The sequence below is a fragment of the Vombatus ursinus genome, unplaced genomic scaffold (genome assembly GCF_900497805.2).
Source record: "Vombatus ursinus unplaced genomic scaffold, bare-nosed wombat genome assembly UNPS02014798.1, whole genome shotgun sequence".
Lineage (NCBI taxonomy): Eukaryota > Metazoa > Chordata > Mammalia > Diprotodontia > Vombatidae > Vombatus > Vombatus ursinus.
The window spans coordinates 80,196,056-80,221,907 of NW_020954576.1; the positions used below are offsets into that span (position 1 = coordinate 80,196,056).

General features: G+C 42.1%; 1 protein-coding gene across 1 annotated transcript in view; it reads left to right on the forward strand.

The window, feature by feature from the left end:
- The window catches only part of LOC114049846 (CSC1-like protein 1), a 43,324-nt gene that overhangs the window by 8,783 nt on the left and 8,689 nt on the right, over window positions 1-25,852 (forward strand). The window contains exons 3-17 of the mRNA XM_027871272.1: window positions 1,291-1,490; window positions 3,608-3,687; window positions 6,684-6,747; window positions 8,164-8,201; window positions 12,786-12,928; window positions 13,604-13,655; window positions 14,993-15,101; window positions 16,762-16,832; window positions 18,433-18,513; window positions 18,928-19,051; window positions 19,284-19,417; window positions 21,099-21,236; window positions 23,302-23,455; window positions 24,526-24,632; window positions 24,770-24,856. Of these exons, the coding sequence (XP_027727073.1) occupies window positions 1,293-1,490; window positions 3,608-3,687; window positions 6,684-6,747; window positions 8,164-8,201; window positions 12,786-12,928; window positions 13,604-13,655; window positions 14,993-15,101; window positions 16,762-16,832; window positions 18,433-18,513; window positions 18,928-19,051; window positions 19,284-19,417; window positions 21,099-21,236; window positions 23,302-23,455; window positions 24,526-24,632; window positions 24,770-24,856 (1,580 nt within the window). The 5' untranslated portion in view covers window positions 1,291-1,292. The remainder of the gene's footprint in view (window positions 1-1,290; window positions 1,491-3,607; window positions 3,688-6,683; window positions 6,748-8,163; window positions 8,202-12,785; window positions 12,929-13,603; window positions 13,656-14,992; window positions 15,102-16,761; window positions 16,833-18,432; window positions 18,514-18,927; window positions 19,052-19,283; window positions 19,418-21,098; window positions 21,237-23,301; window positions 23,456-24,525; window positions 24,633-24,769; window positions 24,857-25,852) is intronic.

Genomic DNA, 25,852 nt, shown 5'->3' on the forward strand with positions numbered 1-25,852 from the left:
ACATACCAGTCTGACCACACCTCTCCCATTTTGTATTGATGTAGTTGAATTTTTGAACCCAAGTACAAGGCTTTACATATTTTGCCCTCTTAAATTTCATCTCAACTTAACTGTTCAGTGAAATAGGGGAGGAGGTTGGACTAAACAATCTTTAAGGTCATTTTAGAAGTTATCTAGATCCAATTCTAGCTCCGGGATTCCCGTGCTTCTGGATTCTATTTATCGTGTGTCTTCTGTGTCTCATGTATTGTGTTGATAGCTATAGCAGGACCAGATTTTCCATTCTTCTGTTACTTGTTTCTTTTCTTTATGTTTTCCCTTCTTCTCTCTCTTTTCTTTCACCCTTGCCAATGGCCCCCATAAACACTGTTTAGTCCTTCTGGTGGCCCTTAGGATTAGAGAGAATTTTCATCTTGGTCTAGAGAAGTTCTTAACTTTTTTTGTGTCATAGACCCCCTTTGACAGCTAGTTGGCACTGTGGATAGGGCACTGGGCCCAGAGTCAGGAAGACCTGAATTCAAATCCAGCCTCAGACACTTACTAGTTGTGTGAGCCTGGGCAAGTTACTTAATCTGTCTCCCTCAGTTTTCTCCTCTGTAAAATAGAGATTAGAACAGCACCTACCTCCCAAGGTTGTTGTAAACATAAAATGAGATAATATTTGCAAATACTTAGCGCAGTGCCTGGCACATAGTAGGCACTTAATAAATGCTTATTCCCTTTTCTTCCCCCTTGGCACTATGGTAAAGCCTATGGACTCCTTCTCAGAAAAATGTTTTTAAATATATAAAATAAATTACATAGGATTGCAAAGTAAACCAATTATGTTAAAATCCAGTTACCAAAATATTTTCAGAAACAAGTTCCTTAGGCCCTAGATTCCATTGTCTAGAGTCTCTTAAGACATTGGCAGCTTCTTCTATGTGTTTCCCCTTAGTCTGGGGTGGTACCCACCTCAGTTAATTTCCATTTGACAGATTGTGTTCAAGGGAACCTGTTTTTGAGACCCAGAGTAAGCCTGGCTGTCCCAACCCCTCTGACAATCTGGAATCGCTAAAACAATGGGACTATTCTCAAGTGATGCTGCTGGGCACAGAGGAATTCTGAATCCCTTTCTCTCCAGCTGACTTCCTGCTTAGCCACCAGTCCTTGTAAAGAAGCATCCGTCCCCTACAGCAGCATAAGAGATACTGGTACCAGTGGTGTGGTCTCAAGGGAGTGTCTGTTCTGTCATTAATCCTACTGCTTATTGTTTACCTCCTTCCTCCTCTTTTCCCATCTGGCTTCTAGGAATGAAGGGAACAACAAGTTTCCCAACCCTGAGCCTGTGGCATCCTGGGGTGGTCGGGAGCAGAGAGAGGCTGAACACTGATCATAAGCCCAATGATACGTATTGCTACAGCACTGTCAATAACACCAGTACTGTGCTCCAGGGAGTGACCTTTGGTGGAGTTCCTACTGTCCTGCTCATAGATGTCAGCTGTTTCTTGGTGAGATGCTCCCATTTCTCTTTGGTTTGGTGAGGGAACACTAGGTGGAGCAAATTAAGTTGAAGCCCCTGCTTTTAAGGAGTTTATAGGGGTGGGAAGAGGGAGACTGTTGGGGAAGGGAAGAGTTTACACCTGAGCAGCATGGACTGGAGCTGGGACTTCAAGAAGGCTGGCTTGGGGTTAATAGGATGAGTTAAATCCTAGAAGGAGAGAGAAACAGGTAAGGAGTGGGGCCAGGTGGTGGGCAGTTTTGAAGACAATATGTGTGTGTGTGTGTGTGTCTGTCTGTCTTTCTGTCTGTCTGTCTTTCTGTCTTTCTTTCTTGTACTGGGAATATCAGAGTGCCCTGTAAGATAGTGGGCATGGGAAATTCCCAAACTGTAGCATGTAAGCATTGCAAAAAAGCTGTATGAACATAGCTTCTTACTTGAGTCTTTCCAGGAACATGCTGTATTGCTTATGGTATACTTCAGTCAACAAGCATGTGCCTTTAAGATCAGTCAGTCAGTCCCCAAGCCACAAGTATTAAACTTCTACTATGTACCAGCTACACTGATAAAAAGACAAAATTGAAAGCATCTCTTCTCTTAAGGAGTTTACATTCTCATGGGGGAAACAACATGTACACTTTTAAGTATGTACAAAATCAATACAGGTGTAGCTTGATATGGAGGAACATATAAGGAATATATCTCTAAGAAGCTAAAAGAGCTTCTCCCAGAGGGAGGTTGAGATAGCAAGAAAAGATCAGTTTCTGTGAGAGAAAACCAAGGGTGTAGAGGTCTAACAGTAAGTCATAGAAGAGAATGATGAGCAGATGACCTAATTGGGTCTCTGTACTTCAGAGAAAGGAAGAGGGAGTACATTCCTGGCAAGGGGACAGCCTTGAGGAACACCAAGAAGGCCAGTTTGGATAGACCATAGAGTGCATGGAGGAAAGTAATATATAATTAACTTTTAAGAGTAAGGTGGAGCCAACATTGTGATGGGCTTTAAATGCCAAATAGAAGAATTTGTATTTACTCCTAGAAGTAATAAGGAACCACTGGAGATAATTGACCTGGGGAGTGACATGATTGGACCTGTGCCCAAGATATGTCACTTTGGCAGCTGTTTGGAGGATGGATTGGAAATAAAATGAAGTTCATGTTTGCTTGTTTGCAAAAATCCCCAGTGATAATTCAGACTTATTGGAATCAGGCCAGGCCCTGTTACTTCTCTCTAAGAAAACAAAACTTGAGTGATTAAAGAATATTGATCAGGGCTCAGCTAAGGGAAAATGACCAGGCTTTTTGCTGTTAATTCTAATACACACACACACAAACACACACACACACACACACACATATGTTGTTCACTCGTTTCAGTCAGGTCCAATTTTTTGTGGTCTCATTTGGAGTTTTCTTGGCAAAGATACTGGAGTCGTTTGCCATTTCCTTCTCCATTTCGTTTTATAGATAAGGAAACTGAGGCAAACAGCGTTAAGTGATTTGCCTGGGGCCACCCGGCTAGTAAGTGTCTGAGGCTGGATTTGAACTCAGGTCTTCCTGACTCCAGGTCCAGTGTTCTAGCCACTGTGTCACCTTGCTGCCGTATATGTATGTATGTGTGTGTGTATGCCTATGTATATACATATGTATACAATATAGATACATATAAATGTATGTATATGTCTGTGTATATGTGTATCAATGAGAGAACTTGGTCTCCAGGGCTGCTACATAAATGTGATTTTGCTTCCTAGGGTCACTTTTTAATCTTTCTGCTTTGATGTTAGTAGAAGTTGGGCAGTGGGAATGTTGCAGTTAGATCGTACCAAGGCCTGGGAAAGCAATTTATGTTGAAGCCTCCATTACAAGAGGGTCTGACCTCCTACTGCGATACACTTGAGTAGCATAGTAGAAATGACAGGATTTCTGTGCCCATGGAGGGGCATCACCATTGCTGGAGGTACATAGGATGCTGAGCTTTGTAGTTAGTAGACTTAGGGTGATGTTGCACTCATCCCCAATAAATCTCCAATTCTAATTAGAGAAAAAAATTTATGATGCATCTGTTTGTCTTTCTCTTCACCTCCTTTGCCCCCCCCCCCGCCCTTTTTTGTTTCTTGCTCCTAGTTTTTAATAGTTGTGTTTTCCATAATACGAAGAAGATTTTGGGACTATGGCCGCATCGCACTGATGTCAGAAACAGACAGGTAAAAATAAGATTCCTTGGTGTGAGAGTAGATGAATGGAAGCAGAACTGTCCCTTGGGTACTACAAATTGGGCCATCACCCAGACCCTTTACTTTTTGGGGGGGGGGAGAGGGTAGGGTTGGGGTAGAGGAGGGGGTTTCTGGGCAGTGTCCAAAGGAGGGATCATGTGATCGAGAGGGAGGTAGCTCTTCCAGCTGGCATGTCTACCCGGTCAGAGATACTCATTCTTTCCCCAACAAGGGTTGCTGTCAGGATCAAATGAGATAATTTCTGTAAAGAGCTTTGCAAAGCATTAAACCAATGTAAGTGTGAGTTATTATAATGCAAGCAACCCATAAAATGGTCAGCAAGGCTAATCTGTTCCACCTTCTTCATTCTACCTCCAAGCATCCTATTTTTGACTTTTTTTTTAACGTCATAGAGACCCTAGATCTTCATTTTAACTTGATTAACTTGATAAACATGTTGAGGGTGGTGCAGAAGTATGATTGTCTCTTGGCCCAGGAAATGAGTGTAGGCTTATAATATAATCCCTGTTCAGTCAGTGCTTCCCCACGTAAATGACCTTTTGTTCTTCCTGTTGGAAACACCCCTCCTCCACCTTGTCCCTCGATGTCCATCTCAGGAAGGCACCTGACCTCCAAGAACCAGGGTTTTTGGGACCCAAATCAAAATGTACAAAGGAAATAAAGTAGCTATAACTCCCTATATGTTTCAACATTGAGGAAAATATGGAAAGATGAGGGTTTCTTTACTCAAACTGCTTATTTCAAGTGTAACCCTTTTGAAGTTAATGAACTCCAAAAATGGGAGAGACTTATTAGTGCCAAAAAGTCCATCCATGAATATTCAAGCTATAGCAGTCCTCAGCCCCAGTAAAAGCTCTACAGGCATAACTCAGCTGCTTGGGCATCCTTTGAGTTTATTGAAAAACAACATCTGTAGTGGAAGACATAAACTCTTTGTCCACCTTAATATCGTACCATTCTCTGAAGGCCCTTTGTATATTTTACATCAAAGGGAGAAAGGTGATGGCAAATTATAGATCTAAACAATTGGAACTTCCAGATCTGGCCGGATATGATACATACCCGAGTATTGTATCTGCTGCTGACGTAGTATTAGTGGGGAAAACTGGATTCCTTTGTCCCTTGCCTGGGGCCCGTAGGCAGCTTCAGCTGAGAATTCCTCCCTCCAGTGCCTTCTCTTCCCACAAGCCTAAACTGGTGCCGAAATGTGGCCCCTGTGAGTGGAGGGTCACCTGTGAATTTCCTAGCTCTGGGGAACATGGGTTGTTTGTCACGTCAAAGCTATCTTTGCCGTGTATCAATTTTGTGAAAACTGCATGTGATAACCTTGAGAACAAAACCACCATACCATTTGCTTACATTTTATTGAAGGAAGTCTCAGGCTGTTTGTTTTTTGAGAGTAGGGAGAAAAAAAAAAGCAAGCCTCAATAAAAGTTTTTGCGAGATAGTCTGTTGGTGAGGGCACTAAACATGGAATCAGATGATAAAAGATGGAGAAGGAATCTTGATTCCAACACTCTACACCAATGAATTTGGACAAGTCACAACTTCTCAGATCTTTAATTTCCTTATTGCTGATTTATTGTCAGGAAAGTGCTTGTCAGCGAGTCCTAGGCCCACATTTTAGTGAATGTGGAAACTCCCTCAACAGAGACACACCAGACAGCCCAGAATTTATAGTCTTAGAGATTTGCCTTAGGGTCAGAGGATTAAATGACTTGCCCAGGGTCACCCACTTAGTTTCAGAGACAGGCCTTGAACCCAAAACTTCCTTACCTCAGGTCCAGCAGGTTCTAGGTACTACACCAAGTGTTCTTAACATTTTTGTGTGTCATAGGTAAAGCCTATAACCCCTTTGGGAAAATCTTCTAAGAATTTCTTTAAGTGCATAAAATTTATTTTTATATACACACACATTCAAACATATGTACATATATATGTGTATATATGCATATATATACACGTATGTATATAAAATTACAAAGTAAATAAATTATATTGATATACAGTTTCAAAATATTTTAAAAAATGACCAAATTTGTGATATAGTTTAGACTTCCCTGAAATCTATCTATAGACTCTCTTTTTTTTGGGGGGGGGTAGGGTCTGTAGATCCCAGGTTAAGAACTCCTGCTCTATACCAAACTGCAATATAGTGATTTGTAATCTGTAAAGCAGAGGTGTCAGCTTGTGCCTGCAGAACTCCCAGAGTGTAGATTAAAATGTAATTGGGAAATGTTTAGTAAATAATAATATCACAAAACATAGATAATGCTAATTTGTGGTTTTCTAAATCAATATGCAGCCCCTAGGGATCCCTTTCAGAGTGAGTTTGCCTCCACTACTGTAAAGTACCTATACATAGATGGTAAGTGTGCTGCCCCAGTCAAATTTTCCACCTAACAGTGTTCCTGCAGAAAGTTGGGCCTGGGAAATTTAGATGGATGACACACACAGGGCCTGCATGGGGTAGACCACCTTCTGCTCAGGTTAAGGACAAATTCGGTCCACAATCTATGTGTGTGTGAACCTACAATCTGCTAACAGCCCAGAGCCACATAGTTTTTCTTCTCAGAGATTACAGGTTTTTAAAAATCTTTTGTATTTTGCAACAGTTATGATATCCTCAGGTAAGTTTTACATTATTTGCATTGATTTTGTTCTGTTGATTAGAGGCCTATCAAAGGCAAAGAGTGACTTTAGACAGTCTCACAATACCTTTTAAATTTCTTTAGCTAGAACTTAGCAACAGGGAAAGTAGAAAGCTGAGTTTCCTTTCCATCTGAGTCAATAATTCTCCGAGTGGTGTTAAAGGAAGCAAACGTAGTTGATTCTCCTCTAAGGGAATGGGGTAACCCTAGGATGGGGAATGGAATCCCAGCTGGGAAAGGTGGGATAATTGTGGGCCGTGTGCCCCAGGCACAATTACACAGGCTTACATATCTTTCTCTCCTTGTATGTCCCAGAGAGTCCAGATATCAGAGGCTGTCTTCCTCTTCCTCAGGGCATCACGACTTTGAATCAGATCTGGTTAGTATTTTAAAGGACAGAGCATTGTGGGCTGTGGGTTCTGAGAGTTCACAGCAGACATTTGGGAGGAGGACTACTTCCAGTCCTTAGCTACACCACGAGGGGGCAGGCAGGTTTAGGGGAAAGACTCCTGGATCCAGAGAATTGGACTGAGTCCCTGACTCCTGAACTCAGAAATGTGTGCTCCTGTGCTAATTGTTTAACCTCTCTGAGAGTTGGCCTCCTTAGCCATAAAATTATGATACTTCCACTATCTCCCTTGTGGGGCTGTTGTGAAGAAGGAGCTTTGTAGATGTCAAAATGCTGCCTAAATATGAGTTGTTTTGTTGATGTTAACAGTGATAACAGCAATAATTAGAATGTCATTGATTTGGAGCGGAAGGGACCCCAGAGACCATCTAGTCAAACCCTCTCTCTTTATGGAGGAGGAAACTGAGATTCAGAGAGGTTGTGACTTTTCCCAAGATCACACAGGTAACAGCCCATGCTCATCAAAGGAACTGGCAATGTGCCTGTGACAACAGGCGCTACAGACACAACAATGGAGAATACAATGAATACTATTTGGAAAGATGAGTCATGGGTTAGTGTAGTATTGGGATACTTAGAGAATTCATGTGAATGAGACAGAGGTAATAGGTAAGACAGAGGTCAGTAATCCTTTAACCCTCGTGTCTGCCAAGTCCCAGGAGACCCACTTGGTAGGCAGAAGATGTAGTTTGTAAGAGGGGACGGAAATGAGAGGAAGAAGAACAAGAGAATAGGACAGAAGGTAAAAAAGGAAGGAGAGGGAGAGGGGAGGGGAAATAAGGTAGCAGAGGAAAGAAGAGGTGCCCATGTAGTAGGTGATCAGCAGCTGGATTGCTGACCTACTTCTCAGCTAAGGGAGTATTAAGCCCCAGGGAATTCTAAGTTTAAAAATAATTGTGATTGCTTCTAAAGTCTACAGACAAATGCCAACTTCCTCCCCTTAGATTTCATTCTAAAAGTTTGGCCCCAAATTGCTATTTTGACTCAGGCGCCATCAATTGTTTTCCAAATGTTCTACTGACAGGCTCTGCATTAATGTCTCCAAATCAGCTGTGAGATGTCATCATCTCTTGATTTAAGTGTTTGGACTGGGTCCTCTTGAGCTTTAAAAATATTTTTTCCCAAAATTATTGAGACTTGAAAGAAATGTTTTCTCCGGTGTTCCACACACATGGTGCATGGCTGTGATTTTTTTTTTCTTAACAAGGAGCATATGGAGACTGTCTTAAGGGGGACAAAGGGGCAGCTTGCAAAATTGGGGACAGATAAACTGCTTTCAGCATAATAGGAGATTAAATTGTTGTCTGATTTCAAAGATTATGAAAACAGCTGTCTCCTCAAAGCAACAGATGTTTAGAAGCTAATCAAATTGTTCTTTCTTTCCAGGGGTGTTGTTCATGGCTAACTGCTGTTTTCCGAATGCAGTAAGTATGTGATGGCGGGAACAGTCACTTGGATCCTTTGTTACAGCTCATTTATTTGGGTGGTAGGAAGATTAGTGAGGGAAGAGCCAAGCTGCATTGGGGTGTAGAATGATCGTGTTTTTATAGGGTGGGGTGTGCTTTTTTTATTGCATCAAAAGCATTATCTTGGGGTTAAAGCATAAGTTTCATCCCAGGAGTCCTTCTGGTTTGGAAATGGAGGTGCCCAAAAGGAAGGGAACCTACAAAAACAGAGCATAAGTTGCTGAAGTGTAGAGGGACCTTATGCTTTGCAGTAGACCATCTTGGGAATGTGAGGTGGTCACAAAGAGAGTTCAGTTGAGTGTGCACTGGGAACGACAGAGGAGGAAGGGCAGCTGTGGGTGGGGCTCCCTTTTTTTTCTCAGTTACCCAAAATGTAAATTCTGACACTGGTTAGAGCCCTTAGCTTTGTATATTGCTTTCTTTCTAGACAGGATTGGGTATGTCATTGGCCTTTTTCCACTTGGACCAGGTCACTCTGTAAAAACGGGGGAATAGAAATCTGTTTTCCCCCTCATTTCTAAGCTAGCTCCATGAAAAACTACCAGTGATAAAAACTGTAACTAAGAGTTCTTTATTAGTTGCAAATCACCAACACTAAGTCTAGTTAAGCTACGAGGGGTTTGGTATTTTTCTGTTTTTCTCCTACTCCTAGCAAAAGCTAATAGAAGCTATGAGGTGAGAAGAATGTTTCTAGTAAAATTGATGAAGGAAATAGTTTATTTTTTTCTATCATTCATTCCTTCATTCAACAAAATATTATAGAGCACTTATTGTATGCAAGGCATAATAATAGTAAGAACTCTGGTTTAGAAGTAAAAACCAGTGAGGCAGCTAGGTGGCACAGTGAATAGAGTACCAGCCCTTGAGTCAGGAGGCCCTGAGTTCAAATGTAGCCTCAGAGACATAATATTTCCTAGCTGTGTGATTCTGGACAAGTCACTTCACCCCAATTGCCTCACTAAAAAAAAAAAACAACAAACAAACAATAGTAAAAACCAGGCAATTAGACGGGGAGAGCCCTATTTGAGTCCTGGTGCGTAATACTGTTGATTCAACTCTTTGAGGACTGTGACATTTACTTCCATTCACCATTGTGGTGTGGTAGCTTTGTTGTTGTTAAGTCATTTTAGTCACGTCCAACTCTTCGTGACCCCATTTGGGGTTTTCTTGGCAAAGATGCTAGAGTGTTTTGCCATTTCCTTATCCAGCTCATTTTACAGATGAGGAAACTGAGGCAAACAAGATAAAGTGACTTGCTCAGGGTCACACAGCTAGTGAATGCCTGAAATCAATTTTGAACTCAGGAACATGAGTCTTCCTGACTCTAGGCCCTGCACTCTATCCACTGTGCTACCTACCTGCCCTTAATTCTTAACAATTAGAGTTATCTAAGAGTGGAATTGGGCTGCCTTGGGAGATATTAGGTTTCCCTGTCAGTGGTCTTCAAACAAAAACTGGATGACTATTTGGTTGTATTATAGTATAATAAGGATTGGGGAAGGTTGGTAAACTAGATGGCCACTGAGGATCTTTCCAATTTAGAAATTTTGTGATTTTGTAGGAAGAGAATGGAAGTAGGAATACCTATCAGAGGTTATTGGTGGATAGTAACTAGGGCCTGTAATGGCAGTGGGATTAGAGGTGGGGGTGGGGGAAGGGAACACAGACATGAAAAATATTGAATAGCTAGATTCAACAAGATTTGATTATTGATTGGGTATGAGAGGTGAAGGAGAGAAAAGATTCAAAGATAACCCCAGAATTTTGAACCTTTGAGACTTAGAGAATAGTGGCACCCCTGACAGAAACAACAAAGTCAGAAGGAGAAATGGGTTTAGGGAGAAAGAGAATAAGCTTAGTTTGTGGGACATGTTGAATGTGAGGTGTTTGTGGGATACCTAGATAGAGATATCCTTTACTTTATTGGAGATAGAGGTATCAAGCTCAGAAGAGAGACCAGGGTTGGAGATGGAGTTTTGGGAGTTATCTACATAGAGGTGGTAGTTAAAGATATGGGATTGATTAAGATTACCATTGAATGAATAAATGAAAAAAAACCCATTAATTAAGTGTTTACTACATGCAAAGCACTGTGCTAGCCACAGGAGATACAAATAGAAAGGAAAGAAGGTCTCTGCTCTTACAGAGCTCATATTCTAATGGGGGAGAGAACAGATATAGGTTTCAGCTTCAAGTCAGATGAAAAGGTCCTTAGGATGCAATAGCAAAGCAGATGGTAATGCATCCATGTCATTCTCACTGATAAAATCGTGCCAGTTTCTGATGTTGGACCATTTGACAGTGCCAAGAACTTTCTTCTAAGTTTATAGTTTATAGTAGCTGTACCAACAATACCAGCAGAAGAAATTGCCTGGATGCATCTTTCTGGGAGTTGCTTCCCAGGATGATGACTTTGAGATCTAGGCAGGAAGCAAGGCCAGTGTTCTGGGGAAGAATTAGTGAGGGAGTAAAGTAGGATTTTTGAACTTCAGTGAGAGCCCAGCTAAAGGTATGGATCATCCATTTAGAGTGAAATCAGCTCTGTCGTGTGACCTTCTCAGCCTGAGAAGCAAAAACAGAGGAATACGATGCAGAGGATGGTACTCAGGGATGAAATGAACAAAGCAAGAAGGACAGTACAAGGTCAAGGTTAAGGCGTTCTGGGACAGTGGCTGGTAAAACATGAAAGTAGAAGGTCATCAAGCTGGGGGTGGAAATAAATAAAGCCAGAGTGGGAGGATGGGTTGGGAGAACAGCGATGGCTCTGCAGTAGTCATGATAAAAACAAAAAATAAGTTTTAGTGTGAGAGAATGAGAGGGTGGAAGAGCTGGAGTCTGTGGATAGGAATAGAATTTTGGAAGTTGGGGAACTTGAAAGAGGCATGGTTCTGAGGAATGGTAAAGCCTTACTGGGGTGGGGAAGCTGCAGCCTTGAGGCCACATGTGGCCTTCTAGGTCCTTGGGTTTGGCCTTTTGACCAAGTCCAAGTTTTACAGAACAAATCCTCTTATTAAGGGGATTTGTTCTGTGAAGTTTGGATTCAGTCAAAGGGCTGCACTTGAGGACCTAGAGGGCCACATGTGGCCTGGGGGCCACAGGTTCCCTACCCTTGGGAGGTATCGCCATGCCCATGTGCAGCTGAAGTGGGGTGGAGAAGGTTGTGGGGTTGAAGGATTGTGTGGTCCAGCTCTTAAAGGGACTGAATATTGAAATCCTTCAGGCTGGTGGCAGGAGATAGGGCAGAGAGGAAAACCATGAGCAAGATGCTAAAATAATTGAGGAAGTTAGGAAAGGGACCCAGAGGTGAGTGGACCAGAGTGTGGCATGTATCGCCTGGCCTTCGGAAGAGAGACAGGGTTTTAGGGGAATGGTGTGAAGTAGTAGAAAAGAAATCACAGAGCCTGTCCATCCCTCTTCTTGTCCCTGAGGCTAAGTCAGAGGAGTGACCTCCTTATTCCTCAATCCTTTCTCCATTGGTGTTCTCAGGAGAGAGCTGGGTTTGAAAACAGAAGGTGGGATGTGGTTAAAAAGTCTGGAGGTGTGATGGGACTGTCATTCCTCTGTTGGACACATTGATTTCTGGCTTCCTGAGAAGCGGTGGGTCTCTAAGGGCCTCATTGTCAGGTAGCATTGAACAAAAGGTGGCCAACCTTCTCCCTCTACAACGCAAAAGGTAATAGTCATGATATCATCCATTTATAACTGGAAGGGACCCCCGAGGCCATCTAGTCCAATCTTTCATTTTAGAAGTGAGGAAATGGATTCAGAGAGGCTGTGACTTGCCCAAGGTCAGACAGTCAATAAGTATGAGGCAAGATTCAAACCCAGGTCTTCCTAACTTTGTTTAATCCTTTCCCCACCATGGCACAGCTCTCACATCTTTAATCTCAGGTTTCTTCCTATCCCCAGACTTCCCTAAAGCAGCATCATAAAGGAAAAAAAGCCTATCACTTTATTCCTCTGGTCTTCAGATCCCAGCAGGGAGAGATCAGGGCAGAGGGGACAGCCTTTAGGATTAGAGTTGGACTTCCCTGGCACTTCTTCTCTCCCATTTATGATTTCCGTTGTGGTGAACAAAGATGGAGAGAGGGGAATGCAGTAGGGGATGCCACCTGCCATCCAGGAACCTTCTCCTTGGAGGTTGGGCTGTCTTCCTGTGTAGTTGCCCAATGTAATGCTGATTGGGGTTTCCAGAATCTATCTTGTTAGCATCTTGGCTTGTCCTATAAAATAGAAGTTCCTTGAGGGCAGAGACTGCTTCATTTTTGTCTTTGCATTGCTAGCGCTTAGGGATAAGTGCTTTGTAGCACTCAGCTCAGTGCTTGGCACATAGTCCATGTTTAATAAATGTTTGTTGATTGATTCGTACAGGCAGAAAGATCTTTGGGATGTATACACACACATGTGTGCACACACTTTTACACACTTGGGTGGTTGCGTAAAACGCTATCAACACAAACCAGGGTAGCAGCAGGGTTCTGGGGGAATTTCTGGCCCAAGCTACTCAATTGACACTCTATGTTTGTGTCTGTGTCTGCCCAGAGATGAGCAGATCCAGGAGTGGTGTGGAGATGATGCCATACACTATCTGTCCTTCCAACGCCATATCATCTTCCTGCTGGTGGTGATCAGCATCTTGTCTCTGTGTGTCATCCTGCCTGTCAATCTCTCAGGCGATTTACTGGGTAAGAACTTTCCCTACTCACTCTTCTGATTGGAGAAGGGAGAGGCCAGAGCAGGGTCCCCTTTTAGAGCTCATTGACAAAGATCCAGCATGGATCTCTAGGGATTAAGCGCTGAATTCAGATTTGAGAAAGTCGGAGTGCCAGAGACCTAGCCAAGGTCACACAAATATGTTATATAACAAACCTGAAATTTGAACATAGGTCTTTTGTTTCTAAATTCAGTGCTTTTGTCACATTATAACTCTCTTCAGTTAAGTTCTACGTTCTGTGACTTTTCCCCCTCCTCAAGTATTACATGAGGGATCTCATTTTCAAATGCTGAAATTAATCTTCATCCCTGGTAGAGATTCCCAAGCCTAGTTTTGTGATGCCCTACGATGTTTCTAATTATCCTAAGGGTTGTAATGAAGTTACCTAGAACTAAATTTTAATTTATTTTGACTTATAAAAATGCATGCATACTGGATATTAAAAGGAAAAAAATTCAGGATGGTGTTCCAAAGCGAACCCTGGATGATGTGTTCTAATTTCCTGAGAAATGAGAATCACTGGTTTGGAGGCTAGACAACATTTTATTTCAACACCTTACACAGAGTTCTATAAACACAAGCTGACTTTCCCTATCAATCGTCTTCAAGACTGTCTCAGGACAGCGTGTCTGTGTTTTGTCTTCAGATAAAGATCCTTACAGTTTTGGGAGGACGACAATAGCAAATCTGCAGACTGGGTGAGTGTCGGAACTGCGGAGTGTATGAACCTGGCAGAGGCTAGGCCAGCAATCCTTGCTCTCATGTGTGTTTCTTCTCAGGGAGGAACTTGATGGGAAGCCAGACCAGAGAGCCCAGGAAAGGCCACCACAAGTTCAGAAGACAAGAGGAGTGGGTTTAGGGTGGAAGACAAAATTCATTTTGGACAAGCTGATTTTGAAATGCTTGTTGGATATACAGTTGGAAACAACCTATAGGCAGTGGGAGAAGCAGGGCACCAGCTCAGAATCAAGTTCAGGGCTAAAGATACAGCTTTGAGAGTCAGAGATGGTAGATGAAAGTATGAAATTGAGTGAGGTTATGAAGGGAGCAAGCGTAGGGAGTGGGGTGTCTCTGGGTCCTTCTCTTCCTTTAAGATCCAACTCAAGCATCATTTTGTATATGAAGACTTTCCTATCTGCCCCCTACAACTGCTAGTACCCTCCCTTCCAAACTACCTCGTATTTAATGAACTTAGACTGGTTTGTATTTATTCACTTTAAACTTAAGCTGTAGATACACATAAATGCACTTATCCCCTCCATTAGAATGTAAATTCCTTGATGGCAGAGACTATTTAATTTTTGTTTTCATATCTTCATCACTTGGCACAGTGCTTGGCACTTAGTAAGCGTTTAATAAATATTTGTTGATTTATTGATATTGATGAGAAGAGGGAAAGTGCAAGCAGATTTGTGAACTCTCCCTGGCTGTGATAGTGTGGCCATGAATGTCACAGACAAAACCCATGTTTTGCAGGAGGTGCTTACAAAAAGAGGAGCCCCTGATGCCCTGGATATACAGATATTTTATAGTTAACAAGGAATAAGGGCAGGGAGGGAGCTTTCTGACATCTTTACTTCAGGACCCAGAGTATAGACTGTTGATCTTGTCCTAGGCACCTTTCTTTTCTTTATCCCTCATGTTTGAATCTCTGCTCTGCCTTCCTCCTACCCCTTCCTTTTCCATAGAACAAGAGCTTTTCTAGCCCCTGCCCAAGGATGACAGCAGTGGGCCCAGGGCCAGAAACTGCCACAAAGCTGAGGAATTAGGCATTTTTACTAAATGCTAGGATTGCAAGGCACTGTGCTAAGCATCGGGAGTACAAAGAAAGGCAAGAACACCTTCTAAAGGGGGAACATGCCTGCAAACAACTATGTATGTACAAGATATACAGAGTAGAGGAAAGGTAGTCTGATAAGGGGAAGTGGCTAGCAGATGAACGTCCATGAAGTGGAACCAAAAAAGAGGATTGTATGCACTCCCTTTGGTGCCCCCTAAACCCAACTCTGAACCTCTTTTTCTCTCTTCTCCTCAGAAATGATTTGCTCTGGCTGCACACCATCTTTGCTGTCATCTACTTGCTGCTCACTGTTGGCTTCATGAGGCACCACACGCAGTCCATCAAGTACAAAGAGGAAAACCTGGTCGGTGAACATAGCCAGAGCCTCTGCCCAGAAATGGGAAGAGTACAGAGAGGGAAGGCCCAGTGGGAACTCCCCCAATTCATTCTGATCTCTGCTTGAGGTCAGAAAGGGCCTGGAGCCCAAGATCGTAGATTTGCTCCTGAATTCGTTCTGGGCTTTTCAGCTGTGTCTTCCAAGGTCTAAAGGACAGAGGAGTTTTGACTCTTTTATTTTTCATTTTGCTGACTGGTCCTTTTCTGCTGAGATTTCTGACATTTTGTACCCAATTCTCAAGTCATATCTTAAAAAAACAAAGCAAAAGCACTCGATACAGCGATTTTGTCTTACAATGTATATTCCATTCTATCCTTGCGTTTCCCCACCCCTCTGCCATGAGGAGAGAGGTCTGTCTGTTTCATTTTTTGTTCTCCAAAATCATCATTGGTCTTTTTGTTTACTCATGTTAGCTTCCTTTTGATTATCTTTTTTATTTATATCATTGTAGTCATTGGGTATTGGGTCTTCTTACTTCCTGAGTCATATCTTTGTTTTTATTTTTTTATTTTAAATAATATTTAATTTTTTCCCAATTACATATAAAGACAATTTTTAACATTCATTTTTAAAAAATTTTGAGTTTCAAATTTTCTCCCGTCTCTCACCTTCCCCCTCCTTGAGACGGTAAGCAATTTCTTATAGGTTATACACGTGCAATCATGCAAATCATATTTCCAAATTCCAAAACACACACACACACACACACACACACACACACAAATATGCTTCAACCTGCATCATATCTTAACCTGAGTCATATCTTAAAAAAAAAAATCTTTTAATCTCTTCTCTAAGTAGAAATCAAGTCAGAAGTGTTATGTCTCAAGATCCAGCAGCATCTGCCTTCTTGCTGGTCCCCACACATAATACTCCATCTCTCCACTCTTCTTATGGTCAAGCACACTCCATATGATTGAGGGCAACTCTAGTTCCCCGAGGTGTATTGTTCTGCATTTAGGGGGGCCTTAGATTTACCGTGTGGCCTTGAGCCGGACAGTTCTCTTTTCTGGATTCTTGTTTCTCAATCTTCCCACCTTGCAAATAAAACGACCGTTGTGGTTTCCTGCGCTTTGTAGGCCTCTGAAGAAGGTGCTAAGTAATGAAGCCCTTCTGTTCAAGGCAGCGGAAAAGCCCAAAGCAAAAGCCAATAAACCACCCACTAGTTTCCCAGATGTTTTCTTTCTGGGACTCTGGAAAGAGCAAAACAAATTGTGCTGTTTTCTTTGAGTTTCTCAAAGCCCTGCAGGAGTAGCTGTCAGAGGATCTAGATCCTAGTTTCCCTTCTGCCATTTACTGGGTGAGCACCATTGGGCAAGTCCTTGGGCCTTTTTGGGCCTCAGTTTCCTCCTCTGTAAAATGGGGAGAATGACACCTGCCTGGTCTATCTACCTCCTAGGGTTGCTGTGAGGTTGGAATGAAATTATTTATATAAGAATACTCTGTAAACTGGAGAATGCTTTGGGGGGGGGGAGACCCTGTCATACATAAATTATTTATTATTTATTAAGGTTTGCAAAGGGCTCTTTGTACAAGACTCATTTGGGCATTGCAGTAGCCCTGAGGGACGTGTCTTAAAGGTGTTATTTACAAAAGTAAGACGGTGGTTTTTGCTTTTCTCCTACAGGTGAGGCGCACTCTGTTTATTACAGGGCTCCCCAAAAACACCAGGAAAGAGACGTTAGAAAACCACTTCAGGTAAGAAGGGCAATGGTGGAGCTTCCTAGGGCCAAGCCCACAGCAGGGGTGAAAACACTCTTATTTATTAGGTCAACCTTGGAAATATCCCAGAGCTACGTGGAAGTCAGGCTCCAGGACCTGCCCTGGGGTGGCCTCATTGAGAATATTTGGTCGTGGAACCATGCTGGTTCTTTAGTAACTAATCCCTTTGGATGAGGGGAAAGTTAAGTAACTTGCCCAAGGTCATATAGCTAGACAGCGCCTAAGACTAGATTTGAAACTCAGGCCTTCCTGACTTCAGGCCCAGCACCCTACCACATAGTTATACCACATATAGCCTCAGGTGATTTGCCAAAGATGGCATAAGTAGTAAGAGTAGGAATATTGTACTTGAAAAGGAGAAACTTTGATTTGTATGTTTATAATAGGAAATTTCCTTTAATAATCATGTGTGGATAGTTCCTGTTAAACATCTTTCTTGAATAAAGTCATAAATTTATTTTGCCGGCGTCAGCTCTATCAACATACTATCTTATATGCCAAAATATCCAAAGAGTACTGATCTCCAGCAGATTTTTGGGTACAAGCAGGCTAGATGAGATTTTCCAAGGGAATTAGAGTGTGTCCCTCAAAGTCTCTTCTCCTAAAAGTTTTGTTAACATACTCAGAAAACAAAAATTGGAAGAGTAGCTGGACTAGAATGAATGAAAAGCAATTTATCAGTCATTCAGTCAATTAACACTTACACCCCTTGTGTGCCAGGCATTGTTTTAAGTGCTGGAGATCAATGAAAGACTCCCTTGAGGAGTTCACAGTCTAATTGGGGAGACAACATTCAAATAACTATGTACAAACAAGCTATGTACTGTACGGGATAAATAGGAAATAATTAACAAAGGAAAGGCACTAAAATTAAGAGGAATTGGGAAAGGCTTCCTGTAGAGGGTGGGATTTTAGCTGGGATTTAAGGGAAGCCAGGGCAGGTAGGAGGCACAGATGAGGAGGGAGAACATTCCAGGAATAGGGGACAACCAAGGAAAATGCCCAGAGTCCGGAGATCAGAATGTTTTGTTCTAAGAACTGCGTGGAGGACATTGTCCCCAGATCACAAAGCATGTGGGGGACGGGAGGGAGGAGGGCGGTGATGATGTGGGGCACTAAGGAGGTTGTGAATGAAAGATTGTATATTTGAAGCTGGAGGGGATAGGTGATCAAATGGAGTTTATCAAGTAGGGAAGTGATATGGTCAAATCTGTGCCTAAGGAAGATGACTTTGAGCTGAGTTGAGGATGGACTGGAGCAGAGAGAGACTTGTGGCAGCAAGACCAACCAGGAAGCACCAATAACGTTTTTTAAATGCATAAAAATATATGAGATTTCAAAGTAAACCAATTATATTGAAATATAGCTATCCAAATCTTAAAAAAAAAGTTCATGGGTCCCAGATTAAGAACCCCTTTCTAGACTTTTAGGAGTTCTCCATAAAAACAACCTATGAGAAGCTCATTTTGGCCATTGGTTGCCATTTTAAATGAATGATGATATTCTCTGAGTGGAGTTTGCTCTTTTCCATAATGCCTACTTTGTGTCCTTTTTCCTCTTTTTTTCCATGCTGCAGAGATGCCTATCCCACCTGTACGGTAGTAGAGGTCCAACTATGCTATGATGTCGCCAAGCTAATTTATCTGTGTAATGAAATGTAAGTTAGGGGAATACGCATGATGTCAAGGAGTCCTGTGAGAGTGGGGGAAAGGAACCTTGTGGATTAAGCAAGACTGTCTTGTTCTGGTCCTATCTTCCTTGGTGAGCCATGTCTCCTCAGCTATAAAGTGAGTGAGACCTCTGCTTGAAATAATAAAACAATTTTAATTTTTAAAAAAAAGTTTGTCATAGACTATAAGTTTTCTTGAGGGCAGGGACTATTTTATTTTTGTCTGTCTCCTCCCCTAGCACAGTGCCTTGCACATAGTTGGCACTTAATAAATCTCTGAATTTAATTAAAATTTTATCCCGGTGGCCACAAGTAGCACTCTCATGTCCACTCCTGTTGTCTGACCACACTTTGAAAAACATTGTGTTTTTTGTTTCTCTTGATCCGCCCCCCAATTTTCAGAAAAAAAGCTGAGAAAAGCCTGAACTATTACACTAACCTGCAGACAAAGACCGGTGAGAGCACGTTCATCAACCCCAAGCCCTGTGGCCAGTTCTGTTTCTGTGACATCCAGGGATGTGAGAAGGTGAGGACCTTGACCCTTTAGTTAGACAGGAGTAGGTACTGTTCCACAAGCTGTTGGGAGCTGCCTCCTCTTTATCTCAGTCAGTTTACATGGGTTGAGTTCCTACTGGACAGGTTATTTGTACTATGGTACTATGTGGTACTTAGGAAGGTCCTGTGGTTTTCTGGATCTGGGCAGTGTCCCACCTCTCCTTATCATGTTGCTGTGGATCAAGTCAGTGTTTTCCCGGTAGGAAGATGCCATCGTCTATTACACCCAGATGAAAGACAGGCTGCTGCAAAGGTTATCACAAGAGGAATGCACTGTTCAAGATCACCCCTTGGGAATGGCCTTTGTCACCTTCCAGGAGCACTCCATGGCTACCTTGTGAGTGGATACAGTTTGTGGAATGGGCTCTGGATCCTGCTTTCCTCAAAAGCTCTCTCTGTTTCCTGTCTCTGTTCATCTTTTGTTCATTTCCTACTTGCCCCGGACCTTTGTGAGCTAACTTTTAGATACCGAGACTATACTGTTAATTCACCATGACTAGGACATATGGCCTTCTCTTCTTCTGCCATAGAAGTGAGGGGCTACAATGAACCATCCTCACTTTCTCAGCTCCTCTCCTTTATGACCCATGGTATACATTTGTGAGATGGCTGACAGATAAAGGGTTTAGTCATTTATGATCACAGAACAGGGATTGCTAACTGGTTCATGTAATGATTCACCGCTGACCTTGTTTTCATCAGCACGAGCTTTGGTGTCACCTTGGAGAACCATCCTACTGTAGCTCAGGCTTTGTCCTTCTTGCCAGATTTAAAAAGTCTTCCCTCCATTCCATTCCCACACCCATGATATCAGTGTTACAAACACAGTGATCCTTTCTCCAACTTTTTAATTCCCCAATTTTCAGATGAAGTCTGAAGACAGGAATAACATTAAGTCTGGGGAGAATGTGAGCTTGCTGTCCCAGGTTTCTTCCCAACCCAGTTATATCCACCTGTGACCCACTCACTAAAGCATTGAATGTGGGAATATCTGAGAGGCACCATTGATCCATTGGAGGGAAAGTCTCCCCGGTATCACTAGCCTTAAGAAGACATCATCATCTGGAAGACTCTCTTCCTTTTGTCATGGTACCTTGCTCATAAATCATCTAGGGGAACTTTATTAAAGATCCAAAGATGACAAGAAGCACATATAGCCACAAAGAGACTCCTTTAAGAAGACAGTCATCACACCCTTTGCCACCACTGAGCCTGAAGGAGTTTCATACCTCTCGGAATTTCTGTTAGTATTAGTCTTGTAGGTGGGCTAATCTTCATTTCCAGAAATAAGATTGTCTGTTTTATCATCTGAGAAGCAATATAGAAGCATGGAGGGCTTGAGGGGAACCAAGATAAAAGTAAATGTCATTTTTCAACTTAACTAAACAGAAGCCATTTTCTAAGTTAGAGTTACTCATGTCAAAAGAGGGACAATGAAAGGCGCCTCTCTTTTTGCCACTCTATACTTGGGAGCAGCCTTTCGCCAAGGAAAATGTAGCCATCTGAAATCTTTTCCTCCCTCCCTCCCTCCCTCCCCTACTCAGACCCTGAAGGCCAACCAGCTCGTCCCCCCACCCCATGTCTCTGATATATCTAGGACCTTGGGAGAGCATCTCTTTCAGTGTTACCCTTGGATAAGTATCACATCATTCACTGGGGGGCTTCAGAGCTACAGGAATAACAGGAGGAGTGGAGGATGAGCCTGGGATAGAAAAAGGCCTGTGATTGGAAGGAGGAATATTCTGAGGAAGTTTATTTCGAGAGAGAGAAGAGACAAAGTGGGACCTGAAGGTATAGCAATGAGCAGGACCATTAGCCTGGAAGACTGGAGAAAGCTCCATGATCTTGGACAGACGAGACTTCAGGGACAGCAATGCCTCATAGGAAGGTAGAGGTGGTCATCTCACTGCCTCAAGCATTTTCAGAATGTCTTCCAATGAATCCTAGTCTTTGCCGACAGTAGGAATGAGCCCCTTCTGCATGCTGGGTCTGTGCCAGTCTGTCTTTTGCCTCAACAGCATCCTCAAAGATTTCAACGCTTGCAAGTGTCAGGGCTGCAGATGCAAAGGTGAGCCACAGCCCTCATCCTACAGCAGAGAACTCTGCCCGTCCAGCTGGACCGTTGCCTTTGCCTCCTATCCAGAGGACATTTGTTGGTGAGCTCTTGGCCTGACTCCAAAGGGACTGGATTTGGGGAGGGGTATTGGTGGAAAGGACTTGCATTTATTACAGTGATTTTTGCATCTGTTGTTCATAGTCATGTCCGGCACAAATCCTTGGGAACCGTAGGATATGACCTTCCCACCCCACTATGCTGATGATAATAGTAGTTATAACTCACATTTATACAGGGCCTTAAAGTTTGCAAAGGTCATTACATCCATTTTCTCATTAGGTCATCACAATAAACCTGTGAGGTAAACACAACAGGCAGATGTTATTATCCCCATTTATAGACGAGGGAAGTGAAACTGATTTTTCCAAAGTTAATGAGTGTCAGAAAGGGTAGGAAACCAGGTCTGTCCTGACTTAGAGGACACCACTTCTAACCACTGTACCACACTGTGTGCAGTTTAGTGGAATTCTGCCTAGTTGTCTCACTAATCACTTTCTGACCTGTCTCCCCAGTAACACTATGACAGGTTAAGTGGTGGAAGTTCAGACTATTAATGACTTAGCTTCTGGGAGTCCCTACATGTAGCTTATTAATGCAGTTACCCCTCCCCCCCAGGGCCATGGGTTAGCAGCTCCTCTGTTCCGTAGTAATTCTAAGGCAGGAGTTCTCAATGTGGGGTCTGTGGATAGATTTCAAGGGGTCATGACTTGCGTCAGGAAAAAAATGACATCTTTACCTTCACTAATGTTTAACTGAAATTTAGCATTGCCTTTAATTATTTTAAAATGTTATTCTAAGAAGAGAGTCACAGTTTTACCGTGCTGCTCAAAGCATGTGATACCAAAAAACAAACAAGCAAAAAACGTTAAGAATACCTGGTCTAAGGCATAAACTGGAAGAATCAATCAGCAGGCATTTCTTAAGTACCTATTATGTACCTGGCACTGTACTAGATGCTAGGAAGAATTGGAAAAGAGAAAAACACGGAGGTCTGTAGCAATACCTCAGTGCTGCAGGTTGCCTAACTTTGCCTTCTTCCCTTCTCAAGCCCGAAGTGTTCTCTCCTTGGCTCTTTCACAATGCAGCATAAGGAAAACTTGCTTAATTGCAGTGGGGGAGGGGGTAGTGGGAGTGGAGAATCAATCTTATAATTTGGGAAATTTCTCTTATTTGTTACTAATTCAGTTGGCTCCCTATGAATGTGGTGATACTATTTCTTAGTTCAGTTAAGCACCTACTATGTGCTAAACACATGTTTATCTCTAAGGATACAAAGAAAAAAATAAAACTATCGCTTCCCTCAAGGAGCTTACATGCTAATGGAGGAATACATATGTAAATATACATATACATACACACACATATATATACATAGATGCACACATATAAATTATATCTATACATATATTTACATATACAAATTATGTATAAATGTATAAAATATACATATATAAAATACACATGCAATATAAATATACACATAAATTATATTTACACATAAAAATATAAACGCATGTGAATTATATATATACAATTAACACATCTATAACTTTATACATACATGTATATGTAAATCAAACATATCTATACACACATATACACATACACACGTATGGAAACTGAGAGCCCATCACATGGCTAGTAGGCTGCAGAGCAGGAACCAGAGCCCACTGTTTTTCTCATGGCTCCTGGCTCAGTACCCTTTCCACAGCCCCAGCTATGTCTCCAAGTTACAGTTACAAAGTAAACGTATATGTCGTCCAGTGGGTAACCCAAGGAGGGTGAACTCACCTCTTTTGTTTCCCCTCCAAGCCTGCAGGGATCCAGTGGCTTGGCCTGCCTCCGGCTGAAAGCCAGTGCAGAGGTGGGTCTTACGTTAACTCCTGAATGTCCAAAGTCAGGTTTTTGCATTAAATCCCTCAATAGGAATCCTCTATGACCCCAGTCTTAGCTGTCTAAGGACTACATACACTTAATACCTCTGAGTCTCTGGACGTGGGCGATATCTCTACATGTGGGCCTGCTTCTAGCTGGAAATGCTGAGGCGGGTTAGGAAACATTGAAAATGAGTTTCTCTTCCCTTGCTGTCTTCCTTTCTCCTATAGGAAGAATCTTTCTATTCAGGGCCTCCAATGGTGGTTCCAGTGGTCAGGCATCAATTTCAGCCTCTTCGTAGTATTGTTCTTCCTGACCACTCCCTCCATCATTATCTCCACCATGGACAAGTTCAATGTCACCAAACCCATTCATGCCCTAAATGTGAGTACTGGGTCTCCACCTTGGGGAGATGGGAGGGTGGGGATGAGAGGGAAGGAAAGGAAGAGGGAGAAATTGGCATGGTAATTGAAATAAGAAGGCTAGAGACTGAGAGGAATGAAGGGGCCACACATGTTTTGTCATTTTCTGTAGTTTTAAGTCTTGAGTAGAGAAGAGGAAAAATCCCTAACACTTAAGACTGGGAATCCCTTAAAATTATAATAATGGTAATGAGGTGGGAGATGGCTAGATAGTATAGTGAATAAAATGCTGGCAGACCTAAGTTCAAATCCTTTCTCATTCATTTATTAGTTTTGTGACCCTGAGCAAATCATTCAACCTCTCTGTGCCTCAGTTTCCTTGTCTATAAAATGAGGAGATTTGGGCTATGGCCTTTGAGCTGTCTTCCTGCTGTAGAGCTATGATCCTATGAAAATAACTGACATTTATGTTACGCTTCAGCATTTGCAAAGCATTTTACATGCAGTCTTTCATTTGAACCAAACATCATCACTATTGGGTAGGCATATGAGTATTACTATCCCATTTAACAGATGAAGAAAATGAGGTTCCATCAGGTTAAGTGACTTGTCCTTGGTTGTACCTGCCTAGTTCAACCACCATATTTTACATATGGGAAGAGTGAGGCTTCCTCAGGTGAAGTGACTTGTCCAAGGTCACATCACTCCTTAAGTGGCAAAATTGGAGTTGGAAGAATCCATGGTGCCTGATTCCCAGTTTAAGTTTCATCCCACTATATGTATGAAGTTAATTTTACTGCATCATATTTCAGCTTGAGGATATAGTCATTGGTTTACCTGGAATTGGCTTGGCTGAGATATTCACTTTCCCATTCCTTTCCCCCGACTCACACAAGATATGTGTGAGTCGGGGGAAAGGAATGAAATATTCTGGTGTTTGGTTAATTGTCAGCTATTCTTTTCAGACCCCTATTCCTCCCCTCTCAGGCACTGAGTGCTGATGCCCGCAGGTCCTTTCTCAATAGAGGTGGAGTCCAGTGGGCCCTGTTTTGCCTGCCCTTGCTGAGGCTGACTCTGGCTCTTATTCCCTAGGACCCAATAATCAGTCAGTTCTTTCCAACACTTCTTCTGTGGTCCTTCTCCGCACTGCTGCCTTCCATTGTCTACTATTCCACACTGCTGGAGTCCCACTGGACCAAGTGAGTGATCAGGGTCCCCCAGCCTTCCCCTCTTAGAGGGGTGGCTTTGGCCTGTATGTACATGACAGGGAACCTGAAAAGGATCACTGGAGGGCATGGTGGGAATCTTTTGGACGCTCACCTTTTCTTTTCTTCAGGTCAGGAGAAAACAGAATAATGATGATCAAGGTGTACATTTTCCTGATCTTCATGGTGCTGATCCTTCCCTCTCTGGGTCTTACCAGGTATAAAGCATCACTTTCTACTTTGAGATCCATGTCTTTCTCCACAGAAATATGGAATTTCATTTGCATTGACCTATGAGTATTTTTATTTTTTTTCATTTATATGTTATCTATTTAGAGTATGATTGTAGAGGGTTCAGTTTGAATTAGGCATTCATCTCACCTTCCCCCTTTTTACATGGATAATTAAAAGCAAAACCACCTTTTAGCCATGTCACTTGGGGAAGCTCTAGTCATTGACCATATGTGTCCTATTTAAAAGTCACAGAAGAGAGGTGGCACAGTATGGTGGGAAAAGCCATAGACCTCTAGTTAGGAGAATCGGGTTTGAATCCCAGTTCTTCTTACTAGTAGGATGACCTTGGACAGATCCCTTATCCTTGATAAGCCTTGATAGCTGTTAAAAAAGTAGGGATTACATCTCTTGACAGAGACAGAATCAAGATGTGGAATGAGTCATACATTTTAAGGCCCATTGACATCACAGAATTTGTTTTGTTTAATTTGTATATTTGTTATCAGAGTTTTTTGTTTTTCTTTTTCACTTATAGGGAGGCAGGATCAGAAGAAGAGGGAAGCTAGTAATAGAGTTACTAAAGAAAAGAAAGAAAAATGGGTTATTGAAACTTTTTTTTTAATGCACAGAAGAAAACAGAAGGAAGTCTAGAAGGAAACATAGACAAATAGGAGAGCTTTGAAAGTATAAGTTGAATTTATTATATTTAAAAGGAAAAGCCAGCTGTACATAATCAAGACCAGCAGTTCCATATACAGTCTTCTTTTTCCATTCTGTTTTTGTGTGTGTGTGTGTGTTTGTGTGTGTGTATATATGTATGTATGACATACACACATTATTATTTCCATATAATAGTTTTTTATTTGGTGTGTATGTTTTTAAAAAAGTATACCCACTAAAGAACCCAAAAGTGCTAAAAAAAAAAGAGAGAGAGAGAGAGAAATAAAATGAAGGGGTTAGATTAGATGATCTCAGAGGCC